At 42.1% G+C, this 21604-nt stretch overlaps 1 protein-coding gene across 3 annotated transcripts in view; it reads right to left on the bottom strand.

The window, feature by feature from the left end:
* Positions 1-2444: 2444 nt before the first annotated feature.
* Positions 2445-21604, bottom strand: part of LOC138662854 (oocyte zinc finger protein XlCOF22-like) — a 234776-nt gene continuing 215616 nt past the window's right edge. For all 3 annotated transcript variants that reach the window (XM_069748838.1, XM_069748836.1, XM_069748837.1), the window contains one exon: positions 2445-4016. In XM_069748838.1, coding sequence (XP_069604939.1) covers positions 2749-4016 — 1268 coding nt within the window. In that variant the 3' untranslated portion in view covers positions 2445-2748. The remainder of the gene's footprint in view (positions 4017-21604) is intronic.

Raw genomic sequence — 21604 nt, forward strand, 5'->3', positions numbered from 1 at the left:
ACATATTTGGTATCGCTGTGTTCAGAATCGCTTAAATTATCAGTTTAAGAAAAGACTGAACCTAATCGCTAAATGGTGTAACGCAAGTCAAAACATCAGAATTATGATTTTTGGTCACCGCAACAGTGCATTATAATGCAGTAATAGGCGATCAAAAGATCATATCTGCACCCAAAAAAAATTGCACTTACCTACCTGGCGCTCCCTCGTAGTGTCCTGCTCCGAGGCCAGCAGCTGCTTTATGCTTGTAAGCACCACATGGCAGGGACGTCACAAGCAGAGCACAGCTGCCGGAGTATTCGCCGGGACTGTGCGCACAGAGAGCAGTGAGTATTCATTGCTCTTCAGTAGTGCAGTGTCAGCCACCGGCTTCCTGCTGCTGCCGGCGGTCACGTGTGCCGCTACTTAAGAGAAATGAATATTCATTGGATTCATTCATCAGGAGACTATTTAATATTGAACTATATTCAAGCGAGACTAGACGAAGAAAACCCTAAAATCATGTATTATTTTAACCGAAACAGTCAGAAAACCAGTCACATATTGGCAGACCCCAGACCTCAAACTATATACTTTGTAAGTTTATAAGCCACTCCAGTGTCAGGAATAGATAGTATGTGACAATACAGTATATACCGCTCAGGGAACACTTAACTTCCAGAGATAATCTCCATATTCATACTAAATAATGGCACAGATCTTCCATACATTATGATTGCACACATCCCTAGTCTTTATAACGATAATGCACTCATTCCTTGGCAGCATGGCCATTAGTTAGAGGCTGCTACTGATCTTTGGAGCAGGTAAGTTTTCCCCAAGTGGTACATATTGGGTCGTCTGAAAACGGAGTTTAGTCTAGGACAATTTCTCTGCACTACTAATTACAGCTTACAATACCAAAGTAGGGCAGTCCCTATAGGAGAAAAAACACAAGAATTGTACTGTATTTTCACATACTATCTATTCCTGAAACTGGAGTGGCTTATACATTTATGAAATACTAGATGGTGGCCCGATTCTAACGCATCGGGTAGTCTAGAACATGTATGTATACAGCAGCCACATAGTATATAGCACAGGCCACGTTGTATATAGGAGCCATGTAGTATATAGCAGACAAATACTACGTGGCCTGTGCTATATACTATGTGGCTGCTATATACGGTACATACATACATATTGTAGAATACCCGATGCATTAATACAGGCCACGCAGTATATAACAGTGGCCACGCAGTGTATAACACAGCCCTAACAGTATATAACACAGCCCACTTAGTATATAGCAGCCACGCAGTTTCTAACACAGGCGACGTAGTATATAACACAGGCGACGTAGTTTTTAACACAGGCCACGCAGTATATAACACTGGCCACGTAGTATATAGCAGCCACGCAGTATCTAACACAGCCCACATAGTATATAGCAGTGTGGGCACGTATCCCTGTTAAAAAAAATAATTAAAATAAAAAATAGTTCTATACTCATTCGCCGGGATCCAGCGAAGCTCTGGCGATGAGCACGCGGCTGCAGCCATTTTCCGTTCCCAGGATGCATTGCGACATTACCCAGATGACTTAGCGGTCTCGCGAGACCGCTAAGTCTTCTGGGTAATGTCGCAATGCATCTCTGGGAACGGAAGATGGCGGCAGGGGCGAGCGCATCGTCGGACAATGGAAGGTGTACATCTTTTTACTATTGATGCTGCATAGGCAGCATCAATAGTAAAAAGTTGGGGACACACAGGGATAATAGCAGCGGTAGCGGAGTGCGTTACCCGTGGCATAACGCGGTCTGTTACGACTGGCATTAACCCAGTGTGAGCGGTGACTGGGAGGGGAGAATGGAGCGGGCGCCGGGCACTGGACGGAAGTAGGGAGGGACTAATCGGACTGTGCCTGTCGCTGATTGGTCGCGGCAGCCATGACAGGCAGCTGGTGAGACCAATCAGCGACGCGGGATTTCCGTGACAGACAGACGGAAGTACCCCTTAGACAATTATATAGTATAGTTTGAGGTCTGGGATCTGCCAATATGTGACTAGTTTTCTGACTGTTTTGGATAACATGATACATGATTTTAGGTTTTTTTTTGTCTAGTCTCGCTTGATTATAGTTCAATATTAAATAGTCTCCTGATGAGTCGCCTTCGGTGAAGACGATGAAACCCGTAGAAATGTGTGGCTTGGAGAGTGAGTGTGTATACGTCACCTCACCCTATAAACTGAACTGTGGGGTACATGTTTTTTCTATTAGTCACCTACTGACTAACCTTCAGGGGGTGAATTATGGGTATAGTTTTACATTTGGAAATAATAAAGTTTAGTTTTATCCTTTTGTCAGCAAACATGAGGAATGACAAGAGACAACCCATTTAAGAAGATCCAATTTTGGTTGAAACTATTCCAACATTATGAACATAAAAAAAGTATTCTCCCCTATTTGACATGAAATGTTTATTAACAGTTGTTTTCAAGTAAAATATTTCCCACTTTAAGAAAATAAAAAAGGCTTCCCCTCTGTGTGACTGTTCTGATGTCTAACAAGAAGAGCTTTCCATTTAAAACATTTCCCACATTCTGAACAGGAAAAAGGCTTCTCCCCTGTGTGAGTTCTATGGTACCTAACCAAATCTGATTTTTGGATAAAACATTTCCCACATTCTGAACAGGAAAAAGGCTTCTCCCCTGTGTGAGTTCTCTGGTGACTAACAAGAAGCACTTTCCGGTTAAAACATTTCCCACATTATGGACAGGAAAAAGGCTTCTCCCCTGTGTGAGTTCTCTGGTGATTAACCAAATCTGATTTTTGGATAAAACATTTCCCACAATCTGAACATGAAAAAGGCTTCTCCCCTGTGTGAGTTCTCTGGTGATTAACAAAATGCCGTTTGTCGCTAAAACATTTCCCACATTCTGAACAGGAAAAAGGCTTCTCCCCGGTATGAGTTCTATGGTGCCTAACCAAACCTGATTTCTGGATAAAACATTTCCCACAATCTGAACATGAAAAAGGCTTCTCCCCTGTGTGAGTTCTCTGGTGACTAACAAGAAGCAATTTCCGGTTAAAACATTTCCCACATTCTGGACAGGAAAAAGGCTTCTCCCCTGTGTGAGTTCTCTGGTGATTAACCAAATCTGATTTTTGGATAAAACATTTCCCACAATCTGAACATGAAAAAGGCTTCTCCCCTGTGTGAGTTCTCTGGTGAATAACAAAAGCTGATTTCTGGTTAAAACATTTCCCACATTCTGAACAGGAAAAAGGCTTCTCCCCGGTATGAGTTCTATGGTGCCTAACCAAACCTGATTTCTGGATAAAACATTTCCCACAATCAGAACATGAAAAAGGCTTCTCCCCTGTGTGAGTTCTCTGGTGATTAACAAAATGCCGTTTGTCGCTAAAACATTTCCCACATTCTGAACAGGAAAAAGGCTTGTCCCCTGTGTGGGCTCTTTGATGGCTATCAAGATTTATTTTCCATTTAAAACATTTCCCACATTCTGAACATGAATATGGCCTCTCTGCTGCGTGAGTTCTTTCATGTGTAACAAGACGTGAATTCTGAGTAAACCGTTTCCCACATTCTGAACAAGAAAAAGGCTTCTCCCCTGTGTGAGCTCTTTGGTGTGCAACAAAATGTGATTTCTGGTTAAAACATTTCCCACATTTTGAACATGAAAAAGGCTTCTCCCCTGTGTGAGCTCTACGGTGAGTAACCAAATCTTGTTTATGTTTAAAACAGTTCCCACATTCTGAACATGAAAATGCTTTAGGAGCAGTTTGTTTTTTAATGCCACTTTTGTGACTTTGATTTTCCTTAGCAGTCAGTAATGAATCAGAAGATGTGACCTGTTTCATAGGATCAGATGACAGATCTTTGCTGTGAATGGATGATGATATATCTGGAGTAATGGCATTCACTTCAGTTGTATCTTGTGGGATCTCAAGATCATCAGATTTAAAAATTGAAGAGGTCAACGGTCCCTCTGATCTCCTGGTACAGTCATCTGCTAAGATGAAAAAAAAAAAAATTCAATAAAATATCCTAGAGTTTTATATTTTTGAACATTTCTACTTAAACTGTCCATAAAAATGGCAAGCTATGTAAAAAAAACTTTATTTACCAAGACAATGACTGTTCATAGTCTAATAGAAAAATAGGATTACTTATCGGTAATGCTCTTTTATAGAGCCCAGGACAGCACCCACTGAGAGAGAGGGGATCTGCCCCTAGGAACAGGAAACCTACAGAGAGATAAAAGGGGCGCCCTCCCCCTCTCTCCTCAGTTGTATTACAGAGAATGGGAGGATCCGCCACCATGTTTTAGTCAACAAGCTCCAAAATCAATTATATATACATATCTACAATTTCCTTTTATATACAGTCTACAATTAACTCCTCACCACCAAAATACCACGTGCAACTATACAAAAGGGAGGGATGTGAGTGGGTGCTGTCGTGGGCTCTATAAAAGAGCATTACCGGTAAGTAATCCGTTTTTTTCTCTTTGCCACGACAGCACCGACTTAGAGATTTACAGAGACAATCACCTGGGTGGGACCACCGTTTCAAGAACTGATACTCCGAAGACTAAATCAGATGAAGATGATGGGTCTAGACTATAGAGCTTATGAAAGGTAGAAGGTAAAGACCAGGTTGAGGCCTTACATATAAGATCTATTGGAATGTCCGCCTTTTCCGCCCAGGAAGCCGATATGGCTCTTATAGAGTGTGCTCCCACATTTTCTGGTGGATCTCTTCCTTTGGCCTTATATGCCATCACTATGGCATCTCTAATCCAGCGAGACAGCGTATTTTTTGTGACCCTGGAACCCTTCTTATTACCCTGGAAAGACACAAAGAGAGCCCTGCTCGGTCTCCAGGCCTTAGTCCTATCTAAGTAGGTCAAAAGAGCCCTTTTTACGTCCAGGGTATGTAGTTTCTCTTCCTCTGGTGTCGAGTGGTTTTCATGAAAAATAAGAAAGAAGGTTTCTTGTGATCTATGAAATTTAGTAGCAACTTTGGGAAGATAGAATAGTCTTAAAGACAGACCCATCCTATCAGGCCATATTGATAAGAAAGGTGGATCAATTGATAAAGCTTGGATGTCACTCACTCTCCTAGCAGACACCAAAGCTACTAATAACAGTTTTTAACGAGATGTATTTTATTGAGGCTATCTGGAGAGGTTCGAATGGGCTCTCTGTTAAAGCATCCAGCACTAAATTTAAATCCCATGGTGGGACCTGTGGTATAGACAGGGTTTGAACGTTGGCACGCAGATATAAAATGAGATACCCATTTATTACCTGCAATGTCATAGTTATAAAGGGCCCTAGAGCTGAAATATGAACTTTTAGGGTATTTACTGAAAGGCCTAATTCACGTCCCTTTTGTAGCAACTCTAATATGGGAAATATAGGCACCTCCATAGCTACATCTACTATATAAAACGAAGATTTTTTTCCAGATTCTAGTGTATATTTTTGTTGTGGATGGTTTTCTACTCTTTAAGAGGGTATTAACCAAACCCTTGGAGAATCCTCTAGGTTTTAATAATTGCCTCTCAAATTCCATGCCGTCAAGTTCATGCCCTTGACTTGAGGGTGGAAGAAATGGCCTTGTGAGAGTAGGTCTCTGGTCTCCGGAAGAATCCAAGGATTGGAAACGGACATTGCTTTTAGCCATGAGAACCATGGCCTTTTGGGCCAAAATGGAGCTATCAACAGTAATTTTGCCCCTTCTTCCCTTATCTTCCTGATGACTATAGGAAGAAGATTCCATGGGGGGAAAGGCATAGGCCAGATTGAATGTCCATGGGATCTGCAGGGCGTCGAATTTGTCTGGTTTGTCCTGCCTGCATAAAGAGGCAAATCTTTTGACCTGTATGTTGCATCTTGTTGCAAACAGGTCTATCTGAATTACAACCCATCTGGTAGTTATCATCCTGAAGATTCGCTTGCTGAGCATCCATTCTCCCTGATACAGGGTGTGGCGGCTGAGAAAATCTGCTCGGGAGTTGTCTATACCCCTGATGTGTACGGCTGACAGGGACAAAAGATGTTTCTCGGCTAGCTCCATAATGTTTGCTCTAATGCTCATGAGGGTGTTTGACCGCGTACCTCCTTGATGGTTTAGGTAAGCTACTGAGGCAGTGTTGTCGGACTGAATCCTTGTATGGGAGCCTTGTAGCTGCGGAAGAAAAAAGATTTTTTATTTTCACGGCTCTGCGTTATAAACTGTTGTGAAACACTTGGGGGTTCAAAGTTCTCACAACACATCTAGATGAGTTCCTTGGGGGTCTAGTTTCCAAAATGGTGTCACTTGTGGGGGGTTTCCACTGTTTAGGCACATCAGATGCTCTCCAAACGCGACATGGTGTCCGATCTCAATTCCAGCAAATTTTACATTGAAAAGTCAAATGGCGCTCCTTTCCTTCCGAGCTCTGCCATGCACCCAAACAGTAGTTTATCCCAACATATGGGGTATCGTCGTCCTCAGGACAAATTGTACAACGACTTTTGTGGTCCAATTTCTCCTGTTACCATTGGTAAAACAAATTGGATCTGAAGTAAAAATTTTGTGAAAAAAAGTTAAATGTTCAATTTTTTTTTTAAACATTCTAAAAATTCCTGTGAAGCACCTGAAGGGTTAATAAACTTTTTGAATGTGGTTTTGAGTACCTTGAGGAGTGCAGTTTTTAAATGGTGTCACTTTAAGGCATTTTCTGTCATATAGACCCCTCAAAGTCACTTCAAGTGTGAGGTGGTCCCTAAAAAAATGGTTTCCTAAATTTTATTGAAAGAATGAAAAATCGTAGGTCATCTTTTAACCCTTATAACTTCCTGACCAAAAAATATTTTGGTTCCAAAATTGTGCTGATGTATAGTACACATGTAGGAAATGTTATTTATGAACTAATTTTTGTGACACATCTCTGATTTAAGGGCATAAATATTCAAAGTTCAAAAATTGCTAAATTTTCGATTTTTTTCACAAATAAACGCAAGTCAAATCGAAGAAATGTTACCATTATCATAAAGTACAATATGTCACGAGAAAACAGTCTCAGAATCAGCAGGATCCGTTGAAGTGTTTCAGAGTTATGACCTCATAAAGTGACAGTGGTCAGAATTGAAAAAAATAACCTGGTCAGGAAGTTGAAAATAGGCTTCGGGCTGAAGGGATAAAGGAAAAGCATGTCCTTATTGAGTTCATTAACCTCTTGTATTCCCGCAGTACAGTGGGCTTAGCTACATACTAGGAAATTACAAAAATTTTAATTACAGGAAGATAGCAGGCTGCAGGGGCAATTGGAACGTACACTATTCCTGCCATCAGATGTAGTCCACTCCCATAGATGGTGGTTAAACCCGGTTAATCTCTCGGGCGGGGTTCATTGGGTGATTGTTGTTCCTTCAAACATGATTACCACAGAAGCTAGTCCCTTTGGCTGGGGCGCACATTTTAGGAACGAAATAGTCCAGGGCTGGTGGTCTAGTGCAGAGACTAGTGACTCTTCTAATGTGAAGGAGTTAACCCCATCATGACCCAGCCTATTTTGACCTTAAAGACCTTGCCGTTTTTTGCAATTCTGACCAGTGTCCCTTTATGAGGTAATAACTCAGGAACGCTTCAACGGATCCTAGCGGTTCTGAGATTGTTTTTTCGGGACATATTGGGCTTCATGTTAGTGGTAAATTTAGGTCAATAAATTATGCGTTTATTTGTGATAAAAACGGAAATTTAGCGAAAATTTTGAAAATTTCGCAATTTTCACATTTTGAATTTTTATTCTGTTAACCCCTTCAAGTCGCGGCCCTTTTTCATTTTTGCGTTTTCGTTTTTCACTTCCCTCCTTCCCAGAGCCATAACTTTTTTATTTTTCCGTCAATATGGTCATGTGAGGGCTTATTTTTTGCGGGACAAGTTGTACTTTTGAACGACACCATTGGTTTTACCATGTCTTTTACTAGAAAATGGGAAAAAAATTCCAAGTGCGGTGAAATTGCAAAAAAAGTGCAATCCCACACTTGTTTTTTGTTTGGCTTTTTTGCTAGGTTCACTAAATGCTAAAACTAACCTGCCATTATGATTCTCTAGGTCATTACGAGTTCATAGACACCTAACATGACTAGGTTATTTTTTATCTAAGTGGTGAAAAAAAATTCCAAACTTTGCTAAAAAAAAAAAAAAAAAAAAAAAAAAAGTGCCATTTTCCGATACCCGTAGCGTCTCCATTTTTCGTCATCTGGGGTCGGGTGAGGGCATATTTTTTGCGTGCCGAGATGACGTTTTTAATGATACCATTTTTGCGCAGATACGTTCTTTTGATCGCCCGTTATTGCATTTTAATGCAATGTCGCGGCGACCAAAAAAACGTAATTCTGGCGTTTCGGATTTTTTTCTCGCTACGCCGTTTAGCGATCAGGTTAATGCTTTTTTTTAATTGATAGATCGGGCGATTCTGAACACGGCGATACCAAATACGTGTAGGTTTGGTTTTTTTTTTATTGTTTTATTTAGGATGGGGCGAAAGGGGGGTGATTTAAACTTTTATATTTTTTATATTTTTTTCATATTTTTAAAAACATTTTTTTTTTACTTGTGCCATGCTTCAATAGCCTCCATGGGAGGCTAGAAGCTGGCATAGCCTGATCGGCTCTGCTACATAGCAGCGATCATCAGATCGCTGCTATGTAGCAGAAATGCAGGTGTGCTGTGAGCGCCGACCACAGGGGGGCGCTCACAGCAGACCTGCATCAGTAACCATAGAGGTCTCAAGGACCTCTATGGTTACCTTCCTGATGCATCGCCGACCCCCGATCATGTGACGGGGGTCGGCGATGACGTCATATCCGGCCGCCCGGCCGGATGCGGTAGTTAAATGCCGCTGTCTGTGTTTGACAGCGGCATTTAACAGGTTAATAGCGGCGGGTGAATAGCGATTTCACCCGCCGCTATTGCGCGAACATGTCAGCTGTACAAAACAGCTGACATGTCGCGACTTTGATGTGGGCTCACCGCCGGAGCCCACATCAAAGGGGGAATCACGGCATGCGCAGTAGATGTACGGCGCATGTCGTGAAGGGGTTAAACCAGAGAGTTATGTGACACAAAATAGTTAATAAATAACATTTCCCACATGTATACTTTACATCAGCACAATTTTGGAAACAAAATTTTTTTTGCTAGGAAGTTATAAGGGTTAAAATTTGACCAGCGATTTCTCATTTTTACAACGAAATTTACAAAACCATTTTTTTTAGGGACCACCTCACATTTGAAGTCAGTTTACGGGTTCTATATGTCTGAAAATACCCAAAAGTGACACCATTCTAAAAACTGCACCCCTCAAGGTGCTCAAAACCACATTCAAGAAGTTTATTAACCCTTCAGGTGCTTCACAGCAGCAGAAGCAACATGGAAGGAAAAAATGAACATTGAACTTTTTAGTCACAAAAATTATCTTTTAGCAACAATTTTTTTGATTTCACAATGGTAAAAGGAGAAACTGAACCACGAAAGTTGTTGTCCAATTTGTCCTGAGTACGCTGATACCTCATATGTAGGGGTAAACCACTGTTTGGGCGCACGGCAGGGCTTGGAAGGGAAGGAGCGCCATTTGACTTTTTGAAGGAAAAATTGGCTCCACTCTTTAGCGGACACCATGTCACGTTTGGAGAGCCCTCGTGTGCATACAAATTGGAGCTCCCCCACAAGTGACCCCATTTTGGAAACTAGACACCCCAAGGAACTTATCTAGATGCATAGTGAGCACTTTGAACCCCCAGGTGGTTCACAAATTGATCCTTAAAATGAAAAAGTACTTTTTTTTTCACAAAAAATTCTTTTAGCCTCATTTTTTTCATTTTCACATGGGCAACAGGATAAAATGGATCCTAAAATTTGTTGGGCAATTTCTCCTGAGTACACCGATACCTCACATGTGGGGGTAAACCACTGTTTGGGCACATGGTAAGGCTCGGAAGGGAAGGAGCGCCATTTGACTTTTTGAATGAAAAATTATCTCCATTGTTAGCGGACACCATGTCGCGTTTGGAGAGCCCCTGTGTGCCTAAACATTGGAGCTCCCCCACAAGTGACCCCATTTTGGAAACTAGACCCCCCAAGGAACTTATCTAGATGCCTAGTGAGCACTTTAAACCATCAGGTGCTTCACAAATTGATCTGTAAAAACGAAAAAGTACTTTTTTTTCACAAAAAATTTCTTTTCGTCTCAATTTTTTCATTTTCACATGGGCAATAGGATAAAATGGATCCTAAAATTTGTTGGGCAATTTCTCCAGAGTACGCCGATACTTTATATGTGGGGGTAAACCACTGTTTGGGCGCACGGCAGTTCTCGGAAGAGAAGGCACGCCATTTGGCTTTTTAAATGGAAAATTAGCTCCAATCATTAGCGGACACCATGTCACGTTTGGAGAGCCCTTGTGTGCCTAAACATTGGAGATCCCCCACAAATGACCCCATTTTGGAAACTAGACCCCCAAAGGAACTAATCTAGATGTGTGGTGAGGACTTTGAACCCCCAAGTGCTTCACAGAAGTTTATAACGCAGAGCCATGAAAATAAAAAAAAAAATTATTTTCTCAAAAATGATCTTTTAGCCTGCAATTTTTTATTTTCCCAAGGGTAACAGGAGAAATTTGACCCCAAAAGTTGTTGTCCAGTTTCTTCTGAGTACGGTGATACCCCATATGTGGGGGTAAACTACTCTTTGGGCACATGCCGGGGCTCGGAAGTGAAGTAGTGACGTTTTGAAATTCAGACTTTAATGAAATGCTCTGCAGGCGTCACGTTACGTTTGCAGAGCCCTTGATGTGGCTAAACAGTAGAAACCCCCCACAAGTGACCCCATTTTGGAAACTAGACCCCGAAAGGAACTTATCTAGATGTGTGGTGAGCACTTTGAACCCCCAAGTGCTTCACAGAAGTTTATAACGCAGAGCCGTGAAAATAATAAATACGTTTTCTTTCCTCAAAAATAATCATTTAGCCCAGAATTTTTTAATTTTCCCAAGGGTAACAGGAGAAATTTGACCCCAATATTTGTTGTCCAGTTTCTCCTGAGTACGGTGATACCCCATATGTGGGGGTAAACTACTGTTTGGGCACATGCCGGGGCTCGGAAGTGAAGTAGTGACGTTTTGAAATGCAGACTTTGATGGAATGCTCTGCGGGTGTCACGTTGCGTTTGCAGAGCCCCTGATGTGGCTAAACAGTAGAAACCCCCCACAAGTGACCCCATTTTGGAAACTAGACCCCGAAAGGAACTTATCTAGATGTGTGGTGAGCACTTTGAACCCCCAAGTGCTTCACAGAAGTTTATAACGCAGAGCCGTGAAAATAATAAATACGTTTTCTTTCCTCAAAAATAATTATTTAGCCCAGAATTTTTTATTTTCCCAAGGGTTACAGGAGAAATTGGACCCCAATATTTGTTGTACAGTTTCTCCTGAGTACGCTGATACCCCATGTGTGGGGGTAAACCACTGTTTGGGCACACGTCGGGGCTCAGAAGGGAAGTAGTGACTTTTGAAATGCAGACTTTGATGGAATGGTCTGCGGGTGTCACGTTGCGTTTCAAGAGCCCCTGGTGTGCCTAAACAGTAGAAACCCCCCACAAGTGACCCATTTTAGAAACTAGACCCCCCAAAGAACTTATCTAGATATGTGGTGAGCACATTGAACCCCCAAGTGCTTCACAGACGTTTACAACGCAGAGCCGTGAAAATAAAAAATCATTTTTCTTTCCTCAAAAATGATGTTTTAGCAAGCATTTTTTTATTTTCACAAGGGTAACAGGAGAAAATGGACCCCGGTAATTGTTGCGCAGTTTGTCCTGAGTATGGTGGTACCCCATATGTGGGGGTAAACCACTGTTTGGGCACACGTCGGGGCTTGGAAGTGAGGGAGCACCATTTGACTTTTTGAATACAAGATTGGCTGGAATCAATGGTGGCGCCATGTTGCGTTTGGAGACCCCTGATGTGCCTAAACAGTGGAAACCCCTCAATTCTACCTCCAACACACCCCTAACCCTTATCCCAACTGTAGCCATAACCCTAATCACAACCCTAACCGCAACACACCCCTAACCACAACCCTAACCCCAACACACCCCTAACCCTAACCACAACTCTAATTCCAACCCTAACCCTAAGGATATGTGCCCACATTGCGGATTCGTGTGAGATTTTTCAGCATCATTTTTGAAAAATCCACGGGTAAAAGGCACTGCGTTTTACCTGCGGATTTACTGTGGATTTCCAGTGTTTTTTGTGCGGATTTCACCTGCGGATTCCTATTGAGGAACAGGTGTAAAACGCCGCGGAATCCGCACAAAGAATTGACATGCTGCGGAAAATACAACGCAGCGTTTCCGCGTGGTATTTTCCGCACCATGGGCACAGCGGATTTGGTTTACCATAGGTTTACTTGGTACTGTAAACCTGATGGAACACTGCTGCGGATCCACAGCCAAATCTGCACCGTGTGCACATGGCCTAATTCTAAAGGTATGTGCACACGCTGCGGAAAACGCTGCGGATCCGCAGCAGTTTCCCATGAGTTTACAGTTCAATGTAAACCTATGGAAAACAAAAATCGCTGTACACATGCTGGAGAAAAACTGTACGGAAACGCAGTGGTTTACATTCCGCAGCATGTCGCTTCTTTCTGCGGATTCCGCAGCGGTTTTACAACTGCTACAATAGAAAATCGCAGTTGTAAAACCGCAGTGAAATGCGCAGAAAAACCGCGGTAAATCTGCCATAAATCCGCAGTGGTTTAGCACTGCGGATTTATCAAATCCGCAGCGGAAAAATCCGCAGAGGACCAGAATACGTGTGCACATACCGAAACCCTAACCCTACCACTAAACCTAACCCTAACTCTACCCCTAACCCTAATTCTAATTCTTACCCCAACCTTAGTGGAAGAAAAAAAAAAAAATCTTTATTTTATTATTGTCCCTACCTATGGGGGTGACAAAGGGGGGGGGTTCATTCAGTATTTTTTTTATTTTGATCACTGCGATAGGTTTTATCGCAGTGATCAAAATGCACTTGAAACGAATCTGCCGGCCGGCATATTCGGCGGGCGCACTGCGCATGCGCCCGCCATTTTGGAAGATGGCGGCGCCCAGGAAAGAAGACCACGGACGGCTCGGTAAGTATGATGGGGTGGGGGAGCGGAGCACGGGGGGGGGGTGGATCGGAGCATGGGGGGGTAAATCGGAGCACGGGGGGTGGATCGGAGCACGGGGGGAGGTGCATTGGAGCATCGGGGGGTGGATCGGACTGCAGAGGGGGTGGATCGGACTGCAGGGGGGGTGGATCGGAGTGCAGGGGGGGTGGTTGGAGCACGGGTGGGTGATTGGAGCACGGGGGTGAGCGGACAAGAGCACGGGGGGGAGCGGACAGGAGGACGGAGGGGAGCGGAGCAGCGTGAAGGACAGATCGGAGGGCTGGGGGGGCGATCGGTGGGGTGGGGGCACATCAGTGTTTCCAGCCATGGCCCCAGCCATGGCCGATGATATTGCAGCATCGGCCATGGCTGGATTGTAATACTTCACCAGTTATAATAGGTGAAATATTACAAATCGCTCTGATTGGCTGTTGAAAGTGAAACTGCCAATCAGAGCGATCGTAGCCACGGGGGGGGGGGTGAAGCCACCCCCCCTGGGCTAAACTACCACTCCCCCTGTCCCTGCAGATCGGGTGAAATGGGAGTTAACCCTTTCACCGGATCTGCAGGGACGCGAACATTCTGTGACACAGCATATGCGTCACAGGTCGGATTGGCACCGACTTTCATGACGCATACGCTGTGTCACAGGTCGGGAAGGGGTTAAAGGCGATATATTATACCATATTTAACTTTTTTCCACAAAAATTATTTTTAGCCCCCGGTTTTGTATTTTTTATTTTCCCAAGGGTAACAGGACAAATTGAACCCCGATGTTGTTGTGCAATTTGTCCTGAGTACGCCGATACCCCATGTGTAAACCACTGTTTGGGCGCATGGCAGAGCTCGGAAGGGAAGGAGCCGTTTGACTTTTCAATGCAACATTGGCTGGAATTGAGATCGGACACGATGTCGCGTTTGGAGAGCATCTGATGTGCCTAAACAGTGGAAACCCCCCACAAGTGACAATTTTGGAAAGTAGACCCACCTAAAGAACTAAGTAGACCCCCTAAGGAACTAATCTAGATGTGTGGTGAGCACTTTGAACCTCCAAGTGCTTCACAGAAGTTTATAATGTAGAGCCGTAAAAAAAAAATCATTTTTTTTCACTAAAAAAATATCTTTTTGCCCCAAATATTTATTTTCCCAAGGGTAACAGGACAAATTGGACCCCAACGTTGTTGTGCAATTTGTCCTGAGTACGCTGATACCCCATGTGTGGGGGTAAACCACTGTTTGGGCGCATGGCAGAGCTCGGAAGGGAAGGAGCCGTTTGACTTTTCAATGCAACATTGGCTGGAATTGAGATTGGACACCATGTCGCGTTTGTAGAGCCCCTGATGTGCCTAAACAGTGGAAACCCCCCTCAAGTGACACCATTTTGGAAAGTAGATCCCCTAGGGAACTAATCTAGATGTGTGGTGAGCACTTTGAGCCCCCAAGTACTTCACAGAAGTTTATAATGTAGAGCCGTAAAAAAAAAAATCATTTTTTTTTCACAAAAATGATATTTTCGCCCCAAATGTTTTATTTTCCCAAGGGTAACAGGACAAATTGGACCCCAAAAGTTGTTGTTCAATTTGTCCGGAGTACGCTGATACCCCATATATGGGGGTAAACCACTGTTTGAGCGCATGGCAGAGCTCAGAAGGGAAGGAGCCGTTTGATTTTTCAATGCAAAATTGGCTGGAATTGAGATCAGAACCCTTGTCGCGTTTGGAGAGCCCCTGATGTGCCTAAACAGTGGAAACCCCCTACAAGTGACCCTATTTTGGAAAGACCACCTAAGGAACTTATCTAGATGTGTGGTGAGCACTTTTAACCCCCAATTGTTTCACTAAAGTTTAGAATGTAGAGCCGTGAAAATGAAAAAATAATTTTTTCTTTCCACAAAATGATCTTTTAGCCCGCAATTTTTTTTTCCCAAGGCTAACAGGAGAAATTGGACCCCAAAAGTTGTTTTCCAATTTGTCCCGAGTACGCTGATACCCTATATTTGGAGGAAACCACCGTTTTGGCCACGGCAGAGCTCGGAAGGGAAGGAGCGCCATTTGGAATGCAGACTTAGATGGATTGGTCTGCAGGCGTCACGTTGCATTTGCAGAGCCCCTGATGTACCTAAACAGTAGAAACCCCCCACAAGTGACCCCATATTGGAAACTAGACCCCCCAGGGAACTCATTTAGATGTGTTGTGAGAACTTTGAACCCCCAAGTGTTTCACTACAGTTTATAACTGTTAAATATTAATTATTCTTATTTTTATTCTGTACCGAGCACATGGTTTCTTGCTGACACTATCAAAAGCTATTTCTGTGTATGTAGCTCAGAGTATAAGTTAACTCCATATACAGAGGACATGTGATCTGTGTTGAACATATATAAACGTCTCTTAGGAGGGTGTGGGGGCTTTTTGTCACGTGGGACGGTCACCTCCCTTCCTGCACATTCATTCTCCATGGACAACAGATGAAGAAGCAACAGCTGATAACGGAAGCCATGATGACCTTCGAACTTCACACAGACAGATGACTTTTACCATTCAGGACCTTGGGAAAGATGAGTAACAAGACAAGCGCTGATATTTACACATGGACACTCTGTTTGTAACTATTTCATCTACTTTTATGTTTTTGCTGCGATGGTGGATAACTCAATAAACCACTATACTTCTCTTCAGAATATCATGACATTTTCCTTTTAAGAATAACGCACCTGGTTAAGTCTTAATTAGATCAATAACGATTTTTAACAATAGCGCAGAGCCGTGAAAATAAAAAATCTTTTTTTTTTCCACAAAAATTATTTTTAGCCCCCGGTTTTGTATTTTCCCAAGGGTAACAGGAGAAATTGGACTCCAAAATTTGTTGTCCAATTTGTCCCGAGTACGCCGGTACTCCATATGTTGGGGTAAACCCCTGTTTGGGTGCACGGGAGAGCTCGGAAGGGAAGGAGCACTGTTTTAGTTTTTCAAAGCAGAATTGGCTGGAATTGAGATCGGACGCCATGTCACGTTTGGAGAGCCCCTGATGTGCCTAAACAGTGGAAACCCCCAATTCTAACTGAAACACTAACCCAAGCACACCCCTAACCCCAATCTCAACCATAACCCTAACCACACCCCTAACCCTAATCCCAACCGTAAATGTAATCCAAACCCTAAATTTAGCCCCAACCCTAACACTAAACCTAATGGGAAAATGGAAATAAATACATTTTTTAAACTTTTATTATTTTTCCCTAACTAAGGGGGTGATGAAGGGGGGTTTGATTTACTTTTATAGCGTTTTTTTGGCGGATTTTTATGATTGGCAGCTGTCACACTAAATGACTCTTTTTATTGCAAAAAAATAGTTTTTGCATCAACAAGTTTTGAGAGCTATAATTTATCCATATTTTGGCCCACAGAGTCATGTGAGGTCTTGTTTTTTTGCAGGACGAGTTGACGTTTTTATTGGTACCATTTTCGGGCACATGACATTTTTTGATCGCTTTTTATTTCAATTTTTGGGAGGCAAAATGAACAAAAACCAGCAATTCCTGAATTTCTTTTAGGGGGGCCATTCCACGTGTGGTAAAATTGATAAAGCAGCTTTATTCTTCAGGTCAGTTCGATTACAGCGATACCTCATTTATATCTTTTTTTATGTTTTGGCGCTTTTACACAATAAAAACTATTTTATATAAAAAAATAATTGTTTTTGCATTGCTTTATTCTGAGAGCTATAACTTTTAATTTTTCTGCTGATGATGCTGTATGGCGGCTTTTTTTGCGGGACAAGATGACGTTTTCAGCGGTACCATGTTTATTTATATCCGTCTTTTTGATTGCGTGTTATTCTACTTTTTGTTCGCTGGTTTGATAACAAAGCGTTGTTTTTTGCCTCGTTTTTTATTTATTTTTTTGCGGTGTTCACTGAAGGGTAGTGGGATACTTTTATAGAGCGGGACGTTACGGACGCGGCGATACCAAATACGTGTACTTTTACTGCTTTTTTACTTACATAAATAAATGGATTTATTGGGAAATATTTTTTTCCTTATTTGTGGATTTTTTTTTTATACATTTTATTTTTTTACTTTCTAACATTGACCCAGGGTGGTGACAGAAAAACGACTGGCACATCCAAACTAGTTTGAATAGGTGCATACCAGAAGCAGCTACCTCCATATGTAATATACAAAAAAAGGTTGCACTCTATCGTGCCACAACACGTCAAATATGAAATACATGAAATATGAATAGCAAAATGGCTTTTTGAACATTAGGAAAACATTTTTGAGACGCTTAGCACAGAATTTGGCCAAATAGTGTGAGCCCATCAACCATCGTCAAGGTGGTCTCATTAACCCCTTCATGACCCAGCCTATTTTGACCTTAAAGACCTTGCCGTTTTTTGCAATTCTGACCAGTGTCCCTTTATGAGGTAATAACTCAGGAACGCTTCAACGGATCCTAGCGGTTCTGAGATTGTTTTTTCGTGACATATTGGGCTTCATGTTAGTGGTAAATTTAGGTCAATAAATTCTGCGTTTATTTGTGATAAAAACGGAAATTTGGCGAAAATTTTGAAAATTTCGCAATTTTCACATTTTGAATTTTTATTCTGTTAAACCAGAGAGATATGTGACACAAAATAGTTAATAAATAACATTTCCCACATGTTTACTTTACATCAGCACAATTTTGGAAACAAAATTTTTTTTTGTTAGGAAGATATAAGGGTTAAAATTTGACCAGCGATTTGTCATTTTTACAACGAAATTTACAAAACCATTTTTTTTAGGGACCACCTCACATTTGAAGTCAGTTTGAGGGGTCTATATGGCTGAAAATACCCAAAAGTGACACCATTCTAAAAAATGCACCCCTCAAGGTACTCAAAACCACATTCAAGAAGTTTATTAACCCTTCAGGTGCTTCACAGCAGCAGAAGCAACATGGAAGGAAAAAATGAACATTTAACTTTTTAGTCACAAAAATTATCTTTTAGCAACAATTTTTTTATTTTCCCAATGGTAAAAGGAGAAACTGAACCACAAAAGTTGTTGTCCAATTTGTCCTGAGTACGCTGATACCTCATATGTGGGGGTAAACCACTGTTTGGGCGCACGGCAGGGCTTGGAAGGGAAGGAGCGCCATTTGACTTTTTGAATCAAAAATTGGCTCCACTCTTTAGCGGACACCATGTCACGTTTGGAGAGCCCCCGTGTGCCTAAAAATTGGAGCTCCCCCACAAGTGACCCCATTTTGGAAACTAGACGCCCCAAGGAACTTATCTAGATGCAGAGTGAGCACTTTGAACCGCCAGGTGCTTCACAAATTAATCCGTAAAAATGAAAAAGTACTTTTTTTTCACAAAAAAATTCTTTTAGCCTCAATTTTTTCATTTTCACATGAGCAACAGGATAAAATGGATCCTAAAATGTGTTGGGCAATTTCTCCTGAGTACACCAATACCTCACATGTGGGGGTAAACCACTGTTTGGGCACATGGTAAGGCTCGGAAGGGAAGGAGCGCCATTTGACTTTTTGAATGAAAAATTATTTCCATCGTTAGCGGACACCATGTCGCGTTTGGAGAGCTCCTGTGTGCCTAAACATTGGCGCTCCCCCACAAGTGACCCCATTTTGGAAACTAGACCCCCCAAGGAACTTATTTAGATGCCTAGTGAGCACTTTAAACCCTCAGGTGCTTCACAAATTGATCTGTAAAAATGAAAAAGTACTTTTTTTTCACAAAAAAATTCTTTTCGCCTCAATTTTTTCATTTTCACATGGGCAGTAGGGTAAAATGGATCATAAAATTTGTTGGGCAATTTCTCCCGAGTACGTCGATACCTCATATGTGGGGGTAAACCACTGTTTGGGCACTCGGCAGGGCTCGGAAGGGAAGGCGCGCCATTTGACTTTTTGAATGGAAAATTAGCTCCAATTGTTAGTGGACACCATGTCGCGTTTGGAGAGCCCCTGTGTGCCTAAACATTGGAGCTCCCCCACAAGTGACCCCATTTTGGAAACTAGACCCCCCAAGGAACTTATCTAGATGCATATTGAGCACTTTAAACCCCCAGGTGCTTCACAGAAGTTTATAACGCAGAGCCATGAAAATAAAAAATAATTTTTCTTTCCTCAAAAATGATTTTTTAGCCTGGAATTTCCTATTTTGCCAAGGATAATAGGAGAAATTGGACCCCAAATATTGTTGTCCTGTTTGTCCTGAGTACGCAGATACCCAATATGTGGGGGTAAACCACTGTTTGGGCGCACGGCAGGGCTCGGAAGGGATGGCACGCCATTTGGCTTTTTAAATGGAAAATTAGCTCCAATCATTAGCGGACACCATGTCACGTTTGGAGAGCCCCTGTGTGCCTAAACATTGGAGATCCCCCAGAAATGACACCATTTTGGAAACTAGACCCCCAAAGGAACTAATCTAGATGTGTGGTGAGGACTTTGAACCCCCAAGTGCTTCACAGAAGTTTATAACGCAGAGCCATGAAAAGAAAAAAAAAAAAAATTATTTTCTCAAAAATGATCTTTTAGCCTGCAATTTTTTATTTTCCCAAGGGTAACAGGAGAAATTTGACCCCAAAAGTTGTTGTCCAGTTTCTCCTGAGTACGCTGATACCCCATATGTGGGGGTAAATCACTGTTTGGGCACATGCCGGGGCTCGGAAGTGAAGTAGTGACGTTTTGAAATGCAGACTTTGATGGAATGCTCTGTGGGCGTCACGTTGCGTTTGCAGAGCCCCTGATTTGGCTTAACAGTAGAAACCCCCCACAAGTGACCCCATTTTGGAAACTAGACCCCGAAAGGAACTTATCTAGATGTGTGGTGAGCACGTTGAACCCCCAAGCGCTTCATAGAAGTTTATAATGCAGAGCCGTGAAAATAATAAATACGTTTTCTTTCCTCAAAAATAATTATTTAGCCCAGAATTTTTTATTTTCCCAAGGGTTACAGGAGAAATTGGACCCCAAAAGTTGTTGTCCAGTTTCTCCTGAGTACGCTGATACCCCATGAGTGGGGGTAAACCACTGTTTGGGCACATGTCGGGGCTCAGAAGGGAAGTAGTGACTTTTGAAATGCAGACTTTGATGGAATGGTCTGCGGGTGTCACGTTGCGTTTGCAGAGCCCCTGGTGTGCCTAAACAGTAGAAACCCCCACAAGTGACCCCATTTTAGAAATTAGACCCCCCAAGGAACTTATCTAGATATGTGGTGAGCACTTTGAACCCCCAAGTGCTTCACAGACGTTTACAACGCAGAGCCGTGAAAATAAAAAATAATTTTTCTTTCCTCAAAAATTATGTTTTAGCAAGCATTTTTTTTGATTCACAAGGGTAACAGGAGAAATTGGACCCCAGTAATTGTTGCGCAGTTTGTCCTGAGTATGCTGGTACCCCATATGTGGGGGTAAACCCCTGTTTGGGTGCACGGGAGAGCTCGGAAGGGAAGGAGCACTGTTTTAGTTTTTCAAAGCAGAATTGGCTGGAATTGAGATCGGACGCCATGTCACGTTTGGAGAGCCCCTGATGTGCCTAAACAGTGGAAACCCCCAATTCTAACTGAAACACTAACCCAAGCACACCCCTAACCCCAATCTCAACCATAACCCTAACCACACCCCTAACCCTAATCCCAACCGTAAATGTAATCCAAACCCTAAATTTAGCCCCAACCCTAACACTAAACCTAATGGGAAAATGGAAATAAATACATTTTTTAAACTTTTATTATTTTTCCCTAACTAAGGGGGTGATGAAGGGGGGTTTGATTTACTTTTATAGCGTTTTTTTGGCGGATTTTTATGATTGGCAGCTGTCACACTAAATGACTCTTTTTATTGCAAAAAAATAGTTTTTGCATCAACAAGTTTTGAGAGCTATAATTTATCCATATTTTGGCCCACAGAGTCATGTGAGGTCTTGTTTTTTTGCAGGACGAGTTGACGTTTTTATTGGTACCATTTTCGGGCACATGACATTTTTTGATCGCTTTTTATTTCAATTTTTGGGAGGCAAAATGAACAAAAACCAGCAATTCCTGAATTTCTTTTAGGGGGGCCATTCCACGTGTGGTAAAATTGATAAAGCAGCTTTATTCTTCAGGTCAGTTCGATTACAGCGATACCTCATTTATATCTTTTTTTATGTTTTGGCGCTTTTACACAATAAAAACTATTTTATATAAAAAAATAATTGTTTTTGCATTGCTTTATTCTGAGAGCTATAACTTTTAATTTTTCTGCTGATGATGCTGTATGGCGGCTTTTTTTGCGGGACAAGATGACGTTTTCAGCGGTACCATGTTTATTTATATCCGTCTTTTTGATTGCGTGTTATTCTACTTTTTGTTCGCTGGTTTGATAACAAAGCGTT

This window comes from Ranitomeya imitator, chromosome 2 (genome assembly GCF_032444005.1).
Source record: "Ranitomeya imitator isolate aRanImi1 chromosome 2, aRanImi1.pri, whole genome shotgun sequence".
In the NCBI taxonomy this organism is placed as follows: Eukaryota; Metazoa; Chordata; class Amphibia; order Anura; family Dendrobatidae; genus Ranitomeya; species Ranitomeya imitator.